General features: G+C 48.9%; 1 protein-coding gene across 1 annotated transcript; it reads right to left on the bottom strand.

The window, feature by feature from the left end:
* Nucleotides 1–606: 606 nt before the first annotated feature.
* On the bottom strand, nucleotides 607–10188 carry LOC112566333 (noggin-2-like). The gene is made up of 2 exons (XM_025242457.1): nucleotides 9610–10188; nucleotides 607–1894 (listed from the first exon to the last, which is right to left on the bottom strand). Exon 2 carries the CDS (start codon nucleotides 1615–1617, stop codon nucleotides 1012–1014), a length of 606 nt encoding a protein of 201 aa, XP_025098242.1. The 5' UTR covers nucleotides 1618–1894; nucleotides 9610–10188; the 3' UTR covers nucleotides 607–1011.
* Between the last annotated feature and the right edge of the window lie 6092 nt (nucleotides 10189–16280).

Raw genomic sequence — 16280 nt, 5'->3', positions numbered from 1 at the left:
TCTTTGCTTCACCAGCTCATTGCGGAGCCATCGTCATCTGCAGGTAAAACAACGGCAGCCCACCTCGCCAGCAATCGTCGTCATCATAAATGAAACAATAAATGAAGAGTGAAATAGGAAGAAGGAAGGAAAATATAAGGTGGCGTGGCACCACTTGACATTGTCAACAAAGTATAAATATCAGAAGTTCCGCTCCTATCACTTCCATTCAGATAATTATTATTATTATTTTTTTTTTTTTTTTTGCTCTTTTTGTTGCGAGGGAAACCGGTCGTGAGATTGGATGCAGACTGCACGTGCAGTCCAAACCAGTTCAAAAGATGATCAGATGTTAGCACTAAAGACTGGAAGAATCTTTACCGACGTGTGCGCACTCTAACCCCGCATATTTTGATGATGTGGCCCTATGATCAGGTATGCTAGTAACCAAGTGTCACAACGTTTAAACTGTAGTCTACCCTCCGAATCATTAACGAATAAAAAGAAGAGGTGAATGATGATGAGGTGTCTTTAAGATGCACCGCCTGGAGGTTGTGAGATTGAACGGTTTAGGAGGAGACAAGCAGCTTAGTCTCCCACTCGTATGACGAGACAGGAGCGAGAGTTATTCCTGCTTCGATGGATACAAACCTTCAGTCAGTCATTGTGTGGTCCGACATTTCATCACTGGGCGGCTTGTTCCGCTAGTTACAAGAGCCATAACCCAGGGTTAAAATGCGACAGTCTCGAATGAGTGAGGTCAACAGTGCCCAGGCTCTCTCCTGTTCCACATCACCAGGTCACAAGTTTTCAAGGTAGTGTGATGAACCACTGAGCTCCGAGAACGAGAGACGAACGTTGTTCTCTGTCCGACATCCAGAAACAACACACACTGGACTACACTGGTCTACACTGTAATGCACTGGTCTATGTCACCTCCACCGTGTGCCCAGTCAGAGAGAGAAGAGTGGGCGACTGCAACACTGTCAAGTCCGAATGAGGTCCAACTAGCCACCGGTTTCTCCTCCCGCGTCAGCACTTACAGCTGCACTGGGTGATGACCGGGTACTGCACGGGGATCCAGCGGCAGTCGGGACGGCGGCGGGCCGCAGGGCGAGAGCGGGTACAATGCCAGCGCAACAGGGTCTTGGTGACAGAGCTGGCGGGCTTGCAGGTCATGCCGGGGGGCATCGAGCAGGGCTTGCCGTTCCAGCACACGCCCTCCCGCAACCAGCGCGGCCAGAAGCGTACGCCAAGGTCCTTCCAGGCATACTGCACGGGGCAGTAGGTGAAGGCCCACACCAGCTTCTGCAGCCGCCGCCGCTGCCGTCTCCCAGCCTGCAAGCTCACCTGCCCACCGTCCGCCCGCGGGAAGGACCGCAGGTACTTGAGGAAGTCCGGCCGGGGCCCGTTGGGCCTCCCACCCTTCATGTCGTACACGAAACTGTCGTTGGCGTCGTTGGGTTCCTCGATGGACAGGAAGTCCCGGTCCAGCTGCTTGCCCAGGCGCCGCAGCAGTGCTCGCTGGTTGATATCCTTAGGGCTGGGGTCAAAGGCGTGGTCAGGGTTCTCCAGCAGGTCTTCGATGGGAAGCTTGTCTGAGGGAGACGGTCGAGCGCCGTCCAGGGCGGGCGCCATCTTGTGTTGTTCGGTCACCCCTTCTCACCGTCCTCCAGCAGGTTGAGGTACACGTGCGAGGCGCGCGTTATGCCGGAAGTGCACAGCACCCACACCAACAAAACGTGAAGGAGGGAGGTCAAAGGTATCACACTCCTTCGGACTGCAAGCAGCGGCATCCTCCGTAACCGGACTCGGAGCTGGCGCATCCGGCATCCTGGACGTCCCTGGTTCTGTGTGGGTAGCCCTGGTTTCTGTATGGACGTCACTGGCGTCTGTGTGGACGTCACTGGTTTCTCTGCGACAGAAAACGCCAAACGTGAATTCTTTACAGGTAGAACTAAAAACAACTGCGTCGCATGCACGAAATATTTGTCTCATTTCTTCGCTTTAAAAACAACGAACACACCGCAAATGTCAAAGGTCATGCCACAGAGGTCACGAATGTGTTGATGACATGTTTCCTGTAGCCGACATCGACCCCATGGAGGTGACAGTTTCTACATTTCCCTACCCCTCCCATAGGCCCTAAAGTGCAAAAAAACCTCCCTGCTGCATGGAAACTATAAAAACCGCTAGGGACTGATTATTTTCCCTTGTCAACCAGGTACGTCACAATAAAGTGCTGTAGGTAGTATTATGGGTAGTGTAATGTTTGTCCCCGCGACACCTGAGCTCTCGGAGCTAACAGGTGACATTCCAGTGGCACTGACACACACCTTTATAAATACTTGTACTTCACCTGACATTCCATCTCAACGACAAAGCAAAATCAATGACCTGCACCACAGCAGACGACTTTCTCCATCGTTCCGCCAACAAACGTGCGCTGCATGGCTGGCCAAGCAACATTTACTCTTCCGGAAGTGAAGCACGATTTTCTCCCTTTCGCATAACTGATGCGGCTGAAAGGCCTAGCGGAAAAGAGGAGACCTCAACATCCTGTGGCGAAAAACTAACAGTTTTTACAAAAAATTAAAATGCGCCTTCGCTTTATCTGTCATCACTGGCTTTTATTTACCGCGATGTTAGAACGCACATTTTGTATGTACTCCTTCTCTTCCGGTGGCGCTGATCTGACATCGCAGTTTCACACATCTTCAAGAACAGCTCCTTTAATTCCAAGTTTTTAAATACCACCGAGGACAATGTAGACAATAAACCTTTTAACTCCACCGGAAACGATGTAGACAACGAATTTATAAATAAAACGGGGGACGATCTACGGGACCGACGGCACTTGCACGGTGAGTGACGTCACAGGCGCCATGACGGTGGTCACGTAACTCTCGCCGCTGCTTTCACCTGGTTGTTGATGGTTCTTCGTTCTGACTCGGTAGTGCTGCCATCGAGTATAGTAGTGCTCCCATCGAGTATAGTAGTGCTAGTAGTGCTGCCATCCAATCTGGTAGTATATTCGTCCCCAAAGTTATGCCGCCCACCTATTCCCACTGGCGCCAGACTGTTACATTCAGCAAGTCTATCAGGGCTGACAGGTAAGTCATTTTCTGTCCTCGGGTGGCTAGAAAGTTGGGTAAAAGTGTCGTAACTGTTTCTCCCTTCAGACACCAGGACCGTCCCCACTGTGTTTTCTGAAGCCGACACTTGTGACGACGTTCACGACGAAATTACCGACGCTGTCGGATTGTCCTTTTTTTTCTTCTTCTTTTCGTCGATTTCAAAGTAGCCTACCTCACTGGGTGATCATGTCCTTTCCCAGGTGGCGTTCTCAATAAAGTATTAGTAATGTTTCATCACCGAACCATGACCATTTATTGCCATCTCTCGTTCTCTCACACGCTCTTTCTCTCCACTCGCGCACACACAGACCCACAGACGCACTCATACACATGCGCAACTGCAGCGAGCTGCACTAACTGCTCATTAAATCAAGAAAGAAAGTGAGCCGCTGGGGTAGAATGGACTAGTCGGCGCCAGGGTGCAACTTAAGGCCCCGGACAACTGGTTGTGTAAAGAGCTGCGGGCCTCCCGCTACAAAAGCTGCGCCTCCCCAGTGTTACCTCCATCATGCCGAGGTGCGAGGCTGTGCTGTAGACACCTGTGTGGCCTGCCCTACGGCTCAACCCACTACTTTTCCATTTTGCAAAATGTTTCCGTTTTTTTATTGTTATTATGAACGCCGGGTGACTGAGTGGGGTAAGTGCCTCCGTTCCCATGCGAGGCCGAGCGTGCCAGTCACTGTCCTTCAGGAGTCTGTACACCTCTCCGATTGTTTACATGTAGTTGTTTATACTTCTCCAGTCCTTTAATTGTTTCTAAATATATGTTTACATTTAGTTTTGAAACACCATGGAGAAAATGTTCTTTAGAGAATGTTACGCAAGAGGGAAATGGATAGCTACATTTGAATGTATCATTTCATAATATGTTTACACCTGTACACAGGTGCTTTTGTATGGTCATTGCGATAGATTAGTGTCTTGCTTGCCTTTCCATCAAAGCTGGTGTTATTAATTGTGATAAATTTGAATAAAAAAGAAAAGCGAACGTGAGCAATAAAAAGAAAAAAACCATGAGCATGGAGTGAGAGAGTTTCGAACTCTAGGCAGAGAATTGTGTGGTAAAGACAATAAGGGACAAAGATGGAGAGATCAGAAGGAAAGACATGGAATGGCAATGTGGAGAATCTGACATCAGTGATGACAAGAGAACGACACATGAGATGACACCTCGCTGGCTGTTCGCGAGGTGCTGACGTCACGAGGACAGTCACTGCCGCCACGCACGTAAAGCGCACTCACCCAGTGAGAAGAACATGGGAATGTTGTTAACCTTCAACAACTTTTGGCGCCTACGGTTACAATCGGTGTCTGTGTTCCCCCCGCACCCCGCTCTCCTCTACCTCCGACCATCGCACCTCAACCTCTCGTCTCCGCCGCCATCACCACCCTCCACTCCTTCCCTCCTTCCTTCACCCAAAGCCGGGTGGGCGCACTTTGTTCGGCAGCCACGGAAGAATTCCGAGTCACTCAAGAACCCGAAGTGGGTGCAAGAATGTCCGTAGGACTGCATGAAGCTCGTGCGGTGCACGTTCATCTCATCACACACAGTCTACCTGCGGCCTCACACTCTGGAGGGGGAGGCAGTGCAGTCACGTGGCTCTGAGCTCAAAAACACGAGGAAAATAGACTGAAGACATCGACATACCCTTATAAAAACTTTGTATCAGTCGCATTATCGTGGAAACAATCAGAAAAATATTTTAAGCTTCAAATTCAAAATACATAAAATGGATGAGAAGAAGTTCTTTTTGACAAGAATTTGAGGTCAATGGACTGTGTGTTTTTGACTGTTTTTTTGTTGTTGTGTTTTGGTTGTTTTTTGTTTTGTTGTTGTTGTTGTTTTGTTTGGTTTGTTTTTTTTGCAGAATAGGCCAAAGAGCAAAGTGTCAATATTGTGAGCGTGGCGAGGGCTGCGGTCTCCACACCGTTCTTGTTCTTCTCGGCGGCCATTTCTTGCTGTCAAAGGATGTAAGCGTCGCTGTCAGCCTACGACTGCAGGAGGTCTTCTTGCAGAGGAGGTACACAACAGTCAGCACCTGACCAGATAATAGAAAGTCTGTCGCGTCATTCGAGGGCTCTTGACAAGTGGCGAAGATGTGAACAAACGCTCGCCTTTGTTTCGAGCAGCGACCACGGCGAAGATCAAAGTGGAGGGACAAACCGCAGTCCTGTCTCCTCCTGTCCTCACCAACTATTTTGTGACCGCGACGCCTGGGGGCGCCACTGGATGGAGGCGGGGTGGTAACCCGTCTCCCCCTATCTCCTGCACCCCAGCCTTTTGTTTCCAGAGTCCATACACCGGAGCGAGGGAGGTTGGCGCTGGTGTGGGGGGGGGGCGACTGTGTGTCATGGCCGGCGCTTGGCGCACAGGCGCCATTGGCCATCGCCAACGGTGCAGGAACCAACACCAGGGAATACTTCTGGGGACCAGACAGACGCTGGGCACGGAGTGTAAAGTTGGGGGTGGATGTGTGGGTTCTCATCACATGACTACGCGACACCAACCTCCTACATGTCCACCCCAACCCAATGTCTTTGTCGTGTAGAATTAAAAACCAAACTGCACTCTCTGCCTTAACACTCTTTCTCTCTCCCGACAAACACTTCCTTCTTTCAGTTCTTGTCGGGGGGACACCTTTGGATCTCGATCATCTCTGGCGCTGCCGTGGGATCCTCACACGACAGAGGGGGAAGTGAGCAGAGTTGCCGTCCGTTTTGCTTTTTCAAAAATAGGGGAATAAAATGTGAAACCAAACCAGCATTACAGAGCACAAAGCCTCTCCAACCAGAAAGTTTGACCGCAGACTTCAAACATCTGCTGGCGGGTCTCCACAGCGACACCTTGCGGCTGAACGTTGCAGCGAAATGTTCATTGAGGGGCACCCACCCTCTCTCTCTTACACCCACCCAACCACTCTCCACAACAAGGACTTTGTGACCGCCAGACCAACTGACTTGAGCCCACAGCCCAGAATGAAAGGTCAGCCGTGGCAGTGTCAAAAAACCTAATTGTACAAAATGGACCGCGAGACGACAGACAGCAGACGATGTGGAGACAGTCTGCGAGCCGCTTGTCGCCTCCTCCACTTTTTTGTGACCCCTCCCAACACAGTCACCTTACTCCTCCCCACGACCCTCAACATATGTTTCTTTTATGTGACCACCTCCCGTCCTCTGCACACACAGACTGCATCCACCCCGAACCGCCAGAAGGTAAACACCCCGCGGACTGCTGCTTTGCACCACGGTGTGACTGTGTGGAAGGCCGGGGAGGGGTGAGGAGATGGCTTTGGGGGGTGGACACAGGAGGATCGTGAGGTTTGAACGTCGAGGACTGACCTGTGCTCAAAGCATTCATTGATCTCAGGTTGTGACGACAACCACAGGCCTCGTAGTGCGAGACCATATCAGTCGTTCTGTCTGTCCTCGTGTACAAAGGCAAGATGTTGAGAAAAGTTTATTCACTCCTTTTGTCTGCTATAAATATTTCCACTTATTGTTATGTCCGATTAATTTTCTTGTTGATTAGCTGAGGAGTTTTAATCACCTACCCCTAAATGTTCTAAGCGCATAAAAGGTCAAAGATGAATGGTTCCCATCCCTAGTTGATTTTGAGGCATTCAAAAAAAGCGGCTCATCGTGTCTAATGGCATGTTTAAAGTCCAACCCTCTCTCAAAATCGTACCCTTAGCTTATAAACCTTATATTATAAATGAAGGTTGGCCTCAGAATAGTCAGAAGCACAGTTAAACAGATTTTTAACTGCTGCATCCTGATAGAAACACATCTTCAACACCAGCGGGATCTTTTCCACAACTTCATACGCTGTAAAAAAAAAAGTATTTGAAAGAGTCCGGCAGAGAGCCTATAGCATGTGATGCGAAAATTCAATATTAAAAGGAGCCTCATTTTAGGGTTAGTGGGGTTGTGGGTGTTCGGGGGGTAACGCTGAGTTGGACAAAAAGTGGATGGCAAACGTGATGCACAGATCGTCCTATGCAGGACCTGCTCACCGCCGTTCAACAGACCTTCCTCAGCAGCTACATTTGTCCACTGTTCCCTAACAGACCAGCAAAACCACTCAACAGTTGGTACTGGTCAAGGGATATATTTATTACAAAGCACATTTCCAAAACTGCCATGAGCTTTTGTAAACACTCGTAGCTGTAGTTTCAAATACCCAAGATCCGAGGGCGTACTAGTCTCCCTGCTTTGTCCCTGTCTGAATCCCGCCTCCACTCGGCCATCGGGCAGTTCCTCAGGCGACAGGAAGAAGTGGTGATGCGAGGTGGCGGAGGGAGGAGAGCAGCCTTCTGCTGTCACGTGGTCTGAACCTATTGGTTCTTCCACTCTGGTACTAATGGACCCGGCGGCAGCATCAGAGTTCGGGTAACGACAAGCTTCTACACTCCTCTTCAATCATTCTTCTATGAGATTGCATTCACATGTTAACGTGCGCTCGCGTGTGCATCAGTATATAGCCCAGGAAGATATGTATGTACAGGTGGAAAGGAAGAAGAAACAGCCAACATGCGGCACGTAGATGAAAGCAGAAACTACGTCAGAGACAGAGACGTTGCACGGCGAGGTCAGCGACACGTACGTCGGACACCGCGGTCAGTAAGCCGCGCCCCCCTGTGGCCAAGAAATGTTTCTTCTGAAACCTCCTCCCACTTCCTGCACAGTAACTCTTTTCCCCATCACCATCACCCCCATCTTGCACGATCTACCTGTGCACGCGGCACCCTTCAACCCATCCTCCTCCGCAATCTGGCAGCTTCCTGCACCATTAACCCTTCGCCGTCTTCCCTCGCATCTGTACGCCCCATCCCCGCCCTCCGGCCTCACAACGTACTGGCACGGTTTAACCCTCTGCCTCCTCCTCATCCTTCTCGCCGCACGGCGCACGCGCACTGCACCAGTCATCTGCTGGAGGAGGGTCTGGAGTTCACTCGGTGAAATCGTGGCGGCTTCTGGTCTTCACTGGTGTTCTGCTCGGTTTACAGTTTGACGATTGATCAATGAACTACTGTCAGACGGAAAACGCGTTCAAAGGACTTTAATAACTGATAGAGTCAACGAAAGTCCTGAAAATTTAAGGGAGTATTTACATATATATATGTGTGTGTGGAAAGAGGGAGAGGTTGAAATCGTTATTGATTTGAGGTATCTATCGAATGAAGAATTGGCACGGGACATATCGACCACTCCAAACGGTTTGAAGGAGCGGACAAGAGGGTAAGATAAAGAGGTGAGTGTGACACCCCTTCCATCGACAACTGCTACCGACATGTACGCATGTACACCAGCATGTACACCATCATGTACACGTGCACACAGTGTCGTCAACACAAGCCTGCACCCCCCTCTCATACACAGTGGACTTCTACTAGCGCGCGTGCACACACAGAGACTGAAAGATGGGAGCGCGCATGAAAACATACAATATACTATTACAATAAGTTCATTGTAAGTTAATAATCACTTAGAAAATATTGTTCACGGCCTGAAAAGCGACTGGACATCTCAAGTGTTGAGGTTGACAAGCAAGTGCAGCTCACCTCAAGGGCCCTGTGAGTTCCTGCGATTGCAGGTCGTCTGCCCCTATCTTCCCCTGCACGCCATTTACACCTGCCAGTCTCAACCATACATATGTAAACCCTGGGCCATGTCCACTCCACTTTCCCTAGTCTGAATCACAGATGTAAACCAGACCATCAGGATATGGTTAGTCAGGTTAGTCGGACAGTGCTTCCACCTTGAAGCAATTTCTCACCATGGAAAGGGAGGACACCGGAGTACCCGGATAAAAACCCATGTCACTGAGAACAGGGGTTTAGTTGGAAGAGGAATCAGATGTCATTTAATGGATTGTTTCAGTCTACTGTTGATAATTACTGAGGTGTGTTTAACGATGTCAGATAAAACAAATTAAGTCCAGCAAATTCAATCGTGATATTTTACTTCTGCCAGTTGTTTCTATGTTGACAAGAAACTCGATGTAGGTGCTGCAAACTGATGTTTGTCTACTCGATCTGAACTAGAAGCAATCATGGAAATGTAGCAAAGTGCAAGCAAGTTTCTTACCACGAGACAAACGATGCTCAGAAAAAATACAGTTTCCGCTGGCACCAGACTTTCATCCACGGACCTCGGGAAAGTAAGGACTGACAGCGAGCACGAGCGGGAATGTGTCCACGACACCTGTCACCTCCCCCTCCTTCCCTTTGATGTTCCCTCATATTGCACCCACACTACGCTGCACCTGGCAGCATCTTGTCACACCCATCGTGTGACGGAGGATGTCACCAGTCCACAGACTGACTTCCGCCGGCCCTCAAAGACGTTGGGCGACCCGCAGGACGTGCCCCATGACCCCGTCCTGAACCACCACATCAGACCTGTCCATAGGGGTCAGGACGCATGCAACGGGCTTTTCTTGTTCTCGACAGAGGAAATACAAGAAAAAGAAGAAGAAAAAACCACTCACTGTGCTGTTTGATGTCAGTAGCCCGTGAACAACGTCTTCAACCACGTTGTGGCAGCGAACTCTCCAGAACTTCTGGGCCGAAGATCGGTGTCAAGCCATGTTAGCGACATTTTGCTCGATCGCAGCCACCGAATTCGAGATCATGAGTCCTGGTACAAAGTGGTAGTTTTTTTTTTAGGCAGGGGATGGGGGAGATAGTGGTTTTTAGGGGGATGGGACAGTATACCCCCTACCCATTCAACGCACCCCCGGGGTGCGTCCTTGGCGACAAGGGGCAGCACTGAGGTGAAAAGGGAGGCGATCGCAGACAGAGCGCCGCGTTCCTCTTCTGTCGATGGGGGTGGCCAACAATGGGCCGGCGAAGGCATGATTGTAAGCCTTTATAGCCTCTATTGCAATCATTTCACGGCCCAGCAGCCGGTTTTAATTGATAGTTTTCTTCGACGCTCGGCGGCGCCAGCGCCCAGACACCTTTCACTTTTGCTCGCCACTTCCCAACAATTACTTGGAACGCGTCCCGGTAGCCCCCACCCCAGCCCTCCAACCACTCCCACCCACCCCGACACCACCACCAACACTCGTCTCCCCCTCGCTGTAGTCGCTCAGCCAGTCAGGCTACCAGACTGGGAATCACTCGTCCTCCCAACAGCTCATACCCTCATCAAACTTCTCATTTAGCAATTTGGTTCTCCAACTACCCTCACCCTGGCGCGAATTTCCACCTCCAAGTGTTTGTGGAGAAGGGGGTTGGTTTAGGGAGGGTGTGAACAAGGAATGGCGGGGGGTTCAGGGAAGAAGGGTACGTGAGACAGGGAAGGCTCAATGGAAATTGGTTGATGATTTTTTTCCAGCCTTGCTATGGGGAGTAACAGAGGGGTGGTGTTACCTTTTCGAGCTGTTCTCTTCCATGTGTGTGGGTGTTACATAGAGAGCGTGTGTATGCGACAAAGAACCTTACCAGGTACCCCTCAGCCTCTTCGTCTTTGACTAATCTGTTTGCGCCTGTCTCCACAATTGCCACCCTCCACGGGTGAAACAGCTCTCGGCCAAACATGAAGCGGAGATAATCAGGTCATGTTGGCTCCGCTGTTCGTGATAATCACAACCTGAGAGCAGAGATACCCGTACCCTGTGCGTGCGTGTGTGTGCGTGCGAGAGTTTCTTTTTAACATCAGATAGCAAGAGTTCCCGACAGTCTACTATCTAGACATACAGCCAAGCAGACAGACAGACAAAGCAAGGCGCATCTCTCTCTCTCACCTGGATCCATGACAGACGGACCTAATCCGAAGCAGCGAGGCTGACTACTTTCTTTTGATGAGCAAGTACAGCGAGTCGCAAATGTTTATGTATGGAGCGGGATTCTCCACATTCACAGACTCGCGCTACATGTCGACCACTGTCAACAAAGTCGGAGAGAAAAGGTACGTGGTGCCGCCGAGCGATGCTCATCAAAGGGGAAAGGATGCTGATGAGGCCTTTAGTGGTGCACCCCGCCACCTTTCTGACACGTCGGGTGCTGAGGGTCAGAACACGAGACTTCCCCTGACCCCCACCCCACTCCAACACACACACACCGAGCCTCCCTAACATTTTCTTACCTACAGCGAAGCTTGGTCTGTACCCCGAGTCTCGAGGGTAATATCTGGGTGAGGACGAGTTCATCAAGTTTTTTTCTACGTGTGAGTCGAAGTGTAAGCCATTTGGAATCCCTGCCTCTATTGAGTATAATCTTCAGCCTTGCGATCCTGTCAACACTGGGACTAACAACACATGAAACCATGTGGTCATAAAAGTCAACTCATCCAAGAATGACTGTTGCGCTCCTAACATTTCGCACGGTCACATATCAAGGTTCTTCATCTGGAATTTTGAAAGTGTCCTGCCTCTGGAAACTGAAAGAAAACTGAGCAGTACTATACCTTGTCAAAAGCACTTGAGGGAGGCCTGGGGAATATCTGGAGGGAGGCCTGGGGAATATCTGGAGGGAGGCCTGGGGAATATCTGGAGGGAGGCTGAGGAATATATAGCAGGAAATGGTGTGAAGAGACGAGAGAGTGAGAAACACCGCTTGACAGGTCGCAGCAGACCGTTAACCCTGAACACAAGGTATTTGTGGCGGCAGTTAATCAGTCTTTATAGGGCTAGAGTTCCCCTTTTTGAAGTGATACAATTTGACAAATACTACATGATGTTTACAATACATACACACCTATGTGATCTTGACGATACTTACTGACATATTTGCTCTTGACATGTCTACCTCTAGGATCTGTACAGTGTGTTCGCCTACCCCCAGTTTCTATGAATACCCGGGCAGATATAAACGTTTGACCTCAGTAAAGTTTTTTTCCAGCTTTCTTTCACATCTTCATCTCACTTTTCTTTTTTTTTTTCTTTTTTTTTTTTTTAATCTCTTTCCCTTCCTATCCCCCACAGCTTTCCTTCTTATGGTAATGGAAGATTTGGACGAGGCCTGAAGTACATACGGGCTCCAAAGATCGATTAGACAAGTTAGACAGGTTAGACATGTTGAGGAGGAGAGGAGCGCCGCCGATGTGCCGTCACTGGTGCGGCTGGTGCCAGCGGTGCGCAATATTACGGCGCCGGCGACTGGCACCCACGGGGGTGGATGGCGGGGGGCACCGGCGCCACAGCACCCGACGGACTGCTCATCGGGCGCCTCCACGTCATCATCATCATTACTGCTCCCCACGTGGGGAAAAACCTCTATCGGCACCACCATCGACACCACTACTACAACCACCACCATCACAATTAGACACATCGCCTCCTGACCCTTTGGCAATGCCTTCCAGCTTTGATACGTCTGGGAGAGGTCTGCTGCCTCAACAGGGATTCAAACTTGGGTGAATCAGAAACTGCTCAGGTTTGATTGCACACCACTGGGAGACTGCAAGCAGATGTATTCCTGTGTTTGTTTGTTTGTTGTTTTTGTGTGTGTGTGTGTGTTCTCGCGTGATGTCACGTGTCTGCGTGACGATGATTTCTGAGTTGAAGATTTGTAACGAATCCTGTCTGACTTTTCGTGGAATAAGCGTCTGTCGATAACAACAAGGATATTTTAACTAAACCAAGGATGCAGGATAATCAGTCGCTTTTCATCACCTTTTCGTGCAGATTAGGCCCGCCTCACACTGTGTGACAAAGCTGAATGAAAACAGAAGACTGGTCTGACCGCTTGCTACGAAACTTCTACCCAGTCTCACTCTGGACTAAAAGGATTTCCACCTTGACATGTCAATAAAGTAGTAGATGAGAGAAATATTCCTATACTCCGTAAAGAAGCAACAATCGCTTGCTATAGACTGATGAAACAGAAAATTGTTTTTTGACAAACCGTCGCCGCCAGCAAAAAGCGAAGGTTTGTGTCTGAAAGGCTTGTACACGTGGTCCAAAGGTTGGTCGTTCGTGCAGCGGCGGAAAGTCTGGTCTGTTTATGAGAAGACAGCGAAGACGGGCGAAGAAAAGGCTGAGAGGTCAAGAACTAATAGAAGGGAGGCCTCAGTCTACCTGTGTTTATACCTCCGCCGTTCGTGACATGAAAAGGTTTCAGCTGTCTTGCACTGCCGGAGACAGGCTGGCAAAACTTCAAACGAAAGTTGAATCTTCTCCAGACGTTTGAACTTGGCCAGGATGTTCGACGAGATTTTCCAGAAATTTTAATAAAACATTAAAATGTTAAATTGGTTTAAACATAAAAGTTCTCGAGGGTTTCGCACTCGTTCTCTGAAAGTGAAGAAAATATGAATACGGGTTTCTTACTTTATTTGTTCGTTCTTTCATTTCTTGATAATAGGCTTTTACTGACCACTCGTTCTCTCTCTCACACACAGGGCTTTCTGTTAGTGCCATCCACAAGCCAGTGGCTCATGAAGAGCCGGGCACCGACACGAGCCAGGGACTTGCCTCATACCTGTCTCACCTGTCAGCAGAGCCGGCCGCGTGTCGCGCCGCTGCCGCTACCTGGGAGGAGGGCGAAGGGTTCAAAGGCGGCTGCGCGCCCCCAGTGTTGTAACATCAAACAGCTGACTTCTGACTCGGGTTTGTTTATCGGGTGTCTGGCACGCTAGACACGGCATCCAGGCCGGAGCGGGGGCCAGTCTAAACACAAATGAAACAACACCAAAACACTAATATAGGGCCGCACCGCGTCCGCCATTGAACACCGCTAGCCTTATAACACGTATGCACGATCGAGAGGGTTTTTCTGTCTTAAAACTTCGACAGTTGTTGCCAGGCTGTGAGGGTTGTCGGCGATGAGATGTACAAAAGGGCCGATGATGGTCTCACAATCTTGTCGAGGACAGCTGACCAGGAGGAAGCAGGAGCCACCAACATCATGGTTATCAAGACGACACCAACAGCTCGCCCTATCCCTCGGTCGGACCTGCTCCGAATCATATTCCATAGTTTATTTTGTAGACTGTAATATCCATATACTTATGTAGTACTTATATACGTAAAAACGCAATGAACAGTGTAGGTAAGGCGTGTACAGTGCGCTAGCACCGCAGGCAGGACCACCAAGAACTCCACTACAAGACGCAGGCAAAGAAAAAAAAAAAACAATCTCCTAAACACACCAGCGAAAACTCCCACCGCACTCAATGGGTTCGTAAGGGTGAAGGATAAGGGGATATATGTATTCTGTTAAAAAAAAAGACAGCGATAGTCGTGATGATGACGGGATACACAAAGAATCGAACTCTGTCCACAGGAGGCTATAGCTGCCTTTAAAGGATCGTTGAGTGATTGCCAGACCGGAGTTACCTGCCTGCCTGTTATTTTAAGCCCATGGCGGCGCTTGCTTTGAGATTCAGCCTTGAGAGGTTTGGCATCTGATATCTTGCTCATCAAGGTCCTGCTTTCTTTTTTCTCACTCTCTCCCAACACTATTATTAATAAACGTTTTCTAAAACAAGTAAGCCAACAACGCCGCTTAGTTTGTGTAAGCCACCCTGACGCTCGCGCTAAACATTTTCCCGCGAGGGGAGCAGGCAAGTATAATCGCTGCTTTCGTCGAGACGAAGGTGACTTGGCGAGGGCTGTGTAAATTATGACACAAACTTATCTTGTTGCCTCCACCCCGTCGTATGGCTAATGCAGGCCTACACCCAGCGCCAAACAATGCCCGGAATGAGAAATCGCAGCTCAATGCCAGAGGAATTTCATAAACAGTCTTTCGTCTGATGCTTCTCCGCCCAACGGCCGTCTAAGCGGAAATGATCGTGACATGAGAAGTCTGTACACACGAGACTGAAGGCGGTAGTGACGTCGACTTCGGCTTATATACAACGCTGACGACTTCCGGTTATGGAAAAACAGGATTTATCGTTCTTGCTGCGGGGGGAACGGCTGTTAGATTAAACATTCCCAGATGAATGATTCATGGTGTCATCTTCATAAACGGGTGCCGGTAAAGTAAATAGGTAGTTACGGGTAGATTAAACAAACAGATGAGAGTACAACGATTAAAAATGTACAGATTAACACAATTAAGATATTACGCATACGATAATCAGGAAGATAATTAAAGCCGCCTTCAGTTCGATGTCGTCAACAGGAAGTAAAGCGTGGATGGGAGTGTTTACACAAATTTGTCCTCAGGTTAAAAAAAGGTCCCTTGAAGAGTTAAAATTTTTTTTTTCGTGAAAATACCACTTCGTAGAATTGTGTGTATGTGCGCGCGCGCGCCCGTCCGCGTGTGTTTTATTTGTACAGAGTCTGTCCTTCACTTCTTTTTTTTCCTTGTTCGGCGCACTCCGTGGAGCAGCAGCCAAAAAAATAAAAATATGAATGGAAGAAAAGTTGATTGACAGGATAAGATTATTTCAGCTTCTGACCCTGATGGTTTAGTACGCCTGACACTGTGGTCCTGGATTGCAAGGTAGATGTGAACAAACAATTTGTTTGGTATATATATATCAAAGGGCTTGATCTCTGCAGTGAGACTGGCTGGAATTTTCTAGAAAATGTTATGTCAAGTGATATTTATTTCACAGTGACATAGCCTTCGTTATGGTCCACAAACAAACTAGAATTCAGACTGATAAGAAGATCAGAGCACGTGACTTGAGGTTGTAGTCAGGTTGAGAACGGCTGCTGCCAGTCTCGCAGAATTTCACGAGGGTCTTTTGGGGTGACGGGTGCTTGTCGCTCTGTTGACCTCTCACTTCCGGAACGAATTTGTTGCCGTCAGAAAGGGAGGACTAACACGCCACTCACTGCTCTTCCTGGACCACGCCTCCAAAAGCTCGGAGAAAAAAAAAGAAAGAGAGAACAGTGAAAAGTAAACAAAAAAAAGTTTAGTGGCTAATGAATAGGAAACCCAGACCTGAGGATGAAGCTTTGCAGGCTGCTGGCAGGTCAGAAGACGTTTTACTATTGTCAGGTGTGCAGCCACACATACTGAACATTGCTCGCCACCTGCCACTGTGTCCACATACAACAAAATCGGACAATAGGAAGAAGTATTACAATTTTAACTAGCTTTTAGCCAGAAAGTCTCGAGTTCATATGATCCGTCGAGTGATTAAGCTGTGGATCCGTTTAGTCAACTAAATGAGAATAATGGAGAGAGAAAAAAAGAGGAGAAAAAGAAGAAAGAAATATGGAGAAAATAAGAATGGTAGAAAACTAGAAATGAA

This window comes from Pomacea canaliculata, linkage group LG1, assembly GCF_003073045.1.
Source record: "Pomacea canaliculata isolate SZHN2017 linkage group LG1, ASM307304v1, whole genome shotgun sequence".
Classification (NCBI taxonomy): domain Eukaryota; kingdom Metazoa; phylum Mollusca; class Gastropoda; order Architaenioglossa; family Ampullariidae; genus Pomacea; species Pomacea canaliculata.
This window is presented reverse-complemented; position numbering and strand designations above follow the sequence as displayed.